At 34.5% G+C, this 7000-nt stretch overlaps 1 protein-coding gene across 1 annotated transcript; it reads left to right on the plus strand.

Moving 5' to 3' along the window:
- The first annotated feature begins 86 nt into the window (after positions 1-86).
- LOC139695143 (uncharacterized protein C3orf18-like) lies at positions 87-5441 on the plus strand. The gene is made up of 5 exons (XM_071593791.1): positions 87-211; positions 282-371; positions 441-665; positions 843-1019; positions 3294-5441. The coding sequence occupies exons 1-5, from the start codon at positions 209-211 to the stop codon at positions 3348-3350; spliced, it is 552 nt and encodes a 183-aa protein (XP_071449892.1). The 5' UTR covers positions 87-208; the 3' UTR covers positions 3351-5441.
- Positions 5442-7000: the final 1559 nt, after the last annotated feature.

Genomic DNA, 7000 nt, shown 5'->3' on the forward strand with positions numbered 1-7000 from the left:
TGTAGTGATTGTGTTAACCAAAAGTAGGAACCTGTATAAGTCGAAGGTCGCGCAGCGTGTTATCTGTCAATGTGAAGTCATCCCAATGATGAATTTTGAAAAAGGAATTTTGATTAGTCTTTAAGAATAACATTTTGAGATTATTTATCATGGAATAAGTTCCTTTTCTCCCAGTTCACAATGCGCAGAATACTTCGAAAATTGTTGAATGGTTAGCTATAATTTTTCCTGCGCCACAGCATTTACGTTATTTTTGCATTTATAGAAAATTATTTTTCCAGGTTTATGAGTTATCGCTATTGACATATAAGTTTTCCGTGGATGTCAGTTTATTATTCAACCTAGATAAAGCGTTGCTGATACCTGTCAAGGTAAATATAGTAGGCATACACGTGTGAATCAAACTTAAACGAAGTTACAAATTATACTTTTCAATTCAGACCTTATCCATGGATCATATTACTACATCTGATGATCAAAGCGTAAATTGGGTGGTAACTATTGAGCCACAAGTTTCTAACTCTACCACCAACATGTCAACTCTACCTTACGGTGTTTCATCGCCTCTACCGATACCAGATGAGTCAGATGTGAAAGAGTCTGGTTTATCATATCTTTTTGTACCTATTGGCTTGTTAATGTTCATCGTGGGACTCTCTGGAGTGGTAAGAATGCGTTGTTTGTAGTTTTTCTACAATTCCTGGCGATCACGAAAGACTGATTTCATTGTAGTCTATTGACGCTGTAACTACCTATTGGTTCTTAAAAACACTGCTACTACCGTTGTTAAGTAAGGGAAATTGTTTAGCACGTGTGTACTTATCTGTTTAATTTGTCAAAAGGTATGGGCTGTTGTTCGAAAACGGCGATTGGATCATTTGCGACATCATCTTATGCCCTTATATACTTTCGATCCCGCTGATGAAGGTGAGGATTGGGAAGCAGAACTGTTAGAAGAAGGGCCGACGGCTATACCTGGCGCTGGAAGCCAGTTGACTACTGGGAGTCAGCAGCTTAAGGTAATGTATAGTTAACTTCGCGTGATCTTCGGTTTCCCATAGATTTTATTGGACCTTTCTTTCGGCGACCCATGATTTGCAGCAAGGGAATATATTATAGAATATGTAACTGCAATTCGTTTCAAGGTCGTATGGCCGTGTAATATGGACGTAGGAAATGAAAATGATGTAGAGGGAAGAAATGTGTTCAAGGGAAATAAGTACCTGTTTAATAAATGTAAAAAATCCTGTTCTCACTGCAACTATTACACTTATGGAGTAGTTTTGAGGGGAGGCGACCGACAGCTGAGGTCATTTGCGCCATAGGGGATGGATAGGAAAGGATGAAGGGTGGAGAGAAACCCGGCGTCGGCATTAGCCTACTCTTAACGAAAGGCGCCAAGGGGTCCGCAGCTTAACGTCCCATCCGACGGACGGCGTACTCACTCAAAGTGCCCTCCACAAAGCACCTCAAGCAGGGATCGAGATACCTCTGAAAAATATTCAACACCGCCGGGATTTGAACCCGGGCCCTCTGGGTGGGAAGCCATTACACTTATTTATCTCATTATTACATCTCTGGAATTTCTCAAATATCGGGTTGCCCCGAATTGATATTAGATGGTTTTATCTAACCATGAAGCAGAGAGGTTTCACCATGCATTTATAGTTACAAGGGCATACACCAATGTGGTAGCAGCTTGTGCTTGTGAATTTGTGTTATCCGAAGCCCAATCTATGGGTCTGATGATTTACTTGTAGTAATAGTCACACTAGTTTATTTATTAATGGTAGTCCATCTTAATAATCTTTTTTCATCTCAGAAAACTCTTTTTTTTTAAACTTTACACTTAATACATCCCTCCATTCCATCAAGCATACCTAATATTTTCCTCCTAACTCAACCAACATCCTCATCATGTCTTGACTGTTTTATTTCCATTTTATTTCTATCCATTCATCTCCACATCAACATTTCAAAACCATCCAGTCTGTGCTTATCCTCAGTGATCAGGATCAGTGATCAAAAATGCCTACCTTGACCAGTTTGTAATGTGTAGTTATCATATGAAAGAAATTCCATATTTTCCTGACAATTCCTAAATTACCTGAAAATATGATATGAAAGTACACTCCTTTGTTGATATCCATTTGGCAGCAGAATTCTTTGATCGAACTCTAGGCTGCATATTTATTTAAACAGGCACATTTGAGTCAAGCAACTTAATGTTTTTAATTAGGGTTAATAAGAGGGTTGAAGTCGTTTGAAATTGTGATATGGTGGTATGCCTAATAAGTGACAGTTTCAGGTGTAACGTGGTGGAAATCCTTGATGAAAGGAGACACTTCGCCTTACCACTTAGAATTTTTTTATTAGGACCTAGGTTTGTTACTGGGCAACATCTTCAGGTGTTATGTAAGTTAAGAAGATGTTACACTGTTATGAAACCTAGGTCGTAATAAAAAAAATTCTACGTGGAAAAGCAAAGTGTCTTCTTTCATCAAGGTGGTATGCATTAATAGAATAATGATGCAGTACATATATGGCTGAGGTTGAAAATTTCTCTTGTCAGTTTGCTATTGCAAAAGTAGTATGAGGTCATAAAAATGTCATTACTTTCATGTGTCAAAATCACAAAGCCCATCTGGCACTTAAAATTATATTCGGAGGTCATTGGGTTGTCTGGTGTGTAAGTCACCTTCATATTTGGGTTGTCAAAGCATAGAATAGTCAGAAGATTTTCACTTTTCTGAATGTTATATACTTGGTGGCTTACTGGATAGTGATTATTCCTTATTAGACTATTGATCATGGAAAAAGGGGTTCACATCTGGGTACTGCCATTGTGTACCCACAATATCAATCGATTGATACGAATTTTTAATCAATAAAATTTTCCTGGGATACTGCCAGGTGCATAGTAAATGCATTCCACTATCCTCTTGTTGAATTGTGAGATCTATCCTCACCTATCAAACCAGCATATGGGTTGATTTCCTTTATTTTTATCATGATATGAAATAGCCTCAGTAGAGTGTTAAACCCCCTAAGGATTTTTTTACAACTTCATGTGACCCTTGATTGATAAATGTTTTAGAAATTCAGCTTTAAATTGAAATAAACTAGGAATGATTAAATGAAATTGTATATTTGATCATTAGAATTCCCTCTGAGGGCCATTGTTTACATTTGTACTTCATCATAGTTATGAAGTACATTATTATTATATTATTTGAATGCATGTATCTGTTATTGGTGTGAATAATAATATCTTGTTTTCTCTTCTCCCGTAGGGCTATGAATCCATGGAGTCATCTTCTAAATCTCGGTTGGCTTTATACAGTAAATAGTGGAGTTGAAATACTTTCATCTTAGGAAGACTGATTTTATTTGCCTTTGTTAAATAATTATTTATATGAGAAATGTGCTTGAAGAAATAGTACAGTTTTGAAATCAAATCATTTTCAAGTCAGACAATCTTATCTCCAGGGTCCAAGTATATGTTTACATCAGGGTACTTTTTTTACTCTTTGCTACTGTCAAGTATTGTAGGAAATTACCATATTTTCCGGCATATAAGGTTTGCTGTTTTTAATGAGAGATATGTCGAAGTATTTACCTATATTTTACCTAACTGGAGTATGTAGTTGGAGCTTTAATTAAAGGAGGTTACTTACATTTTCATGATTCCAAGAAGAAATATTTACAAAGTGTTTCACTATATTGCCTGAGAGTTATTATTTGTTGAGGCATTTACTTGAGAGGTATTATTGATATTACTATGCTAAGTTCATATTAACCCTCCATCTATATGGCTCATTTGAATGCTGCTAGTCTGACATCTAGTCATTTTAATCAAAGAAGATTAAATTGCTGAGGTGTGTTTTTCCTAGGCATTTTAATCAGCAAATGTGACAAAATTTTTATTAGTACTCTGAAGGAAATGGAAGCCAGAACAAATGAATATCCCAAAGCAATGCTAGTCAATCGATGTTTAAAATGATCAGCACCTGTCCATGCCAGTCATGGTCTTATATGCCAGAAAATACAGTAACTACGATTTGCCATTTTGGTTGAAAGTGACCTTCAGTGTTTCAATTGGTATTGTGACCCTGGTTGTTCTTATTTATACACTTTGAAAAATACACCATATCATTTGTAAATAATATTGTTTCAGCTGAGATGTCGCAAGTATAACATGAAATGCCAAGAATATTATTATCGAACCGACAAGTATTGGATTTGTCATTAATCTGTAAATAATAGTTATTGCAATTATAAATGTGACAGGAGCTACTGTGAACTAAATGTATATGATGAAAAACGCAATGCAAGCATGGTCGTGTGCCTACAGGTTTTACATATGAATGCTACAAGATATTGAAATTGATTTTGTCTATTTAATTATATGACTTTCATATGTGAATCCTTGAGATTATGACACACCAGATGGACATTATTTATGTATTATTCTATTTTGATGATCTATCAAGATTTGAAATGATTTGTGTCTTCCAGTATAAAATGTGTCAATTTTCAATTATGAAGGTGTGGAGTCATCGGTAAATGTTTACTGGAAATGTCCCTGCCTGAGGAAATAATTTGAAGAAGTTAATGCAGTCAGCCGCTTTTTATGTTGTATTTTCAATTGTCACTATTAAGTGATGGATTAACAGAAAACTGACAAAATCCTTTATGGTCATCTGTCCCAATTTCCATTGTTAGAATTTCCAGAATAGGATTGAGTTTTCAGTATTAATTTCTCTTGTGACCCTTGAGTCATTTTTAGCTGCATTTTTGCTTTTTACTTGATGCCAATGATGTGTCATGCATGATAAGTATTATAAGCTTTAATTGTATGAATTTTTAATGTGATTATCAGTTTTAAATGAAGAGTGAATATTAAGCTTGCCTATGACTCAGGGATGTAGTTATCTTGCAGACTTTTGCTATACCAAATAAATTTGTATATTTTCAAGTATGTACTGAATATGAAGTATTTTTTCTAAATTGAAAAATGAGTCAGATTTCTGTAAATTAGAATAATCTTTCATTTTGTTCTAATGAGTAGTGAGATATTGTCTTCAAATTAGTCTATTTATTTGTGTTTAATAATCATGTTGCCGTAGTTTTCTTTCGGTACATTTGGATGCAAAATATGAAAGGAAGAGTTTTTAAGAAGTCTAATGTAGGAGGAGGGTTTTTAATGCAATGGCAATGTTGTTTTCATACAACTGAAAATATTGTGCTTGTGATCAACTATCATATTAGTTTACTCTTTCATATCATATTGTATAATGCCTAAAATGGTGTTTCATAAAATTTTTATAACATGATAAATGAATATTTACAATATTTATTCCTCCTTTTACATCCACTTGCTGTGTATATCTCGTGTCTTTGTTATGTATAGCATTTTGGTCTTTCAGAAATAAAGTTTACCATCAAAGTGTCATATTTTATCTTGTAGTATTTACGGAGATAACATTTCAACTGGTCCACCTTCAAGGAATTTGCAAAACTTTCAAGTTTGCTTTCCATTAGGATAATTTTGGTAAATGGTTGATAGGAAAGAAATGGCAGGAATCAGCCAGTAGCAGGGCAGGGGAAAAAGTAATGTAATATGCATATTTGGGAGAACCATGGTTTATGTTCACTTAGTTTTTTAGGATAAAAAGTTCATTGGGTCAAAACAACAGTTATTATATGCTAAAACCATAGCTGTATCACATTCTCAAAGTACCATACACCACATACTTGAATTCCTGTGATCTTTGATCAGCGTATGCTTGCTCAATGACTAGAACTTATTAAATTTATGCTTGTGTATGAAACTTAGGTTGTGTTTAGGATGAAGTAAAGGTTTACACTCCTGGGAGGGCAAGTTATCACATGGAATAGAAGCATATTCTTACATCCACAGTATGACCCACAATGAAAGTGAAGAGGAATGGCGATTTTTAATAACCAAATAAATATAAATGAATAACGTATTAATAAATAAAGTAATATCATAATTTTAGATGTCGTCTATATTGTCAGCATGTCTAAGTGGTTCATCCTTCCTTCTCATTGACCTCTACGCTTTCAAGATCTTCCTATGTAGCAATTAATTCCAATGCTTGCAATAAAATGGATTTAAAAGGATATAAAAAATGTTGTGAGTTGTGGTTTACTCCCTGGTGTAGTGGCTGCCTAGAACAATGAAAATTGTTAAAGGAAAAAATCAATACTATATTAGATGGTGTCATTGTGGAAAAGTATGCCTCTATGTGAACATAATTTGTTTTTATCCATGGTTTGTATCTCCAAACCTAATTTTACATCATGGGATATCAATTCGTTACCAGGTATAAAAATTTTGGAGAAAAACAAAAATTGAGATGGATTACAAATATGTTTGATATGCAAGGAAAAACTTGCCTGCAAATGTTGTATCTCCAGGGACATTTTCCAAAGTACCACCTTAATTTATTAAAAAAGCACCGAGTTGAGGATTGTCGAAAGATGTGTTGAGAGTCAGCCTAAAATTCTTCAAAATATCTTCAGAAGTGTACCATTTATGTAAGAATTGACCAAAAAAATGAAGCTGCAAATATGTTATGGATTCTTACACATCAGGTGCAAATAAAGTCACAGCTATCATTGCAGTAGAGAAGGCTTGGCGCTGAATATATTTCTTTTGCAATAGAGTGGAACAGAAGCTTGAAATTTTCTTTGGGAATTGTATATGGCAACAACATTGGAAGTGTGGGCCTTTACTACATTGATGCCCACAATAATCTGTGAGATGCTGCTTTAGAAAAACACTACAGCTGATATAGCAAGAATAAGTAGCACTGTCTAAAGGCCAGTACAATATAGAAAAGGTTAGTATCTCAAAACGTTCATATGTTGTAGGGTTCATAATTCAAGGCATGAGATAATTTTTTGAGAAATGAAATTGATTAGGCATAAGCAGATACGTTAATTTTTACATAAATTCATTGATATGAAACAA

This window comes from Hetaerina americana, unplaced genomic scaffold (genome assembly GCF_022747635.1).
Source record: "Hetaerina americana unplaced genomic scaffold, ioHetAmer1.1.p SCAF_6, whole genome shotgun sequence".
Taxonomy (NCBI): Eukaryota; Metazoa; Arthropoda; class Insecta; order Odonata; family Calopterygidae; genus Hetaerina; species Hetaerina americana.

Coding starts and splice junctions, on each gene's coding strand:
- LOC139695143 (XM_071593791.1), top strand. Junction 372..440: donor CGTTGCTGATACCTGTCAAG/GTAAATATAGTA, acceptor TTTTCAATTCAG/ACCTTATCCATGGATCATAT. Junction 666..842: donor TCGTGGGACTCTCTGGAGTG/GTAAGAATGCGT, acceptor ATTTGTCAAAAG/GTATGGGCTGTTGTTCGAAA.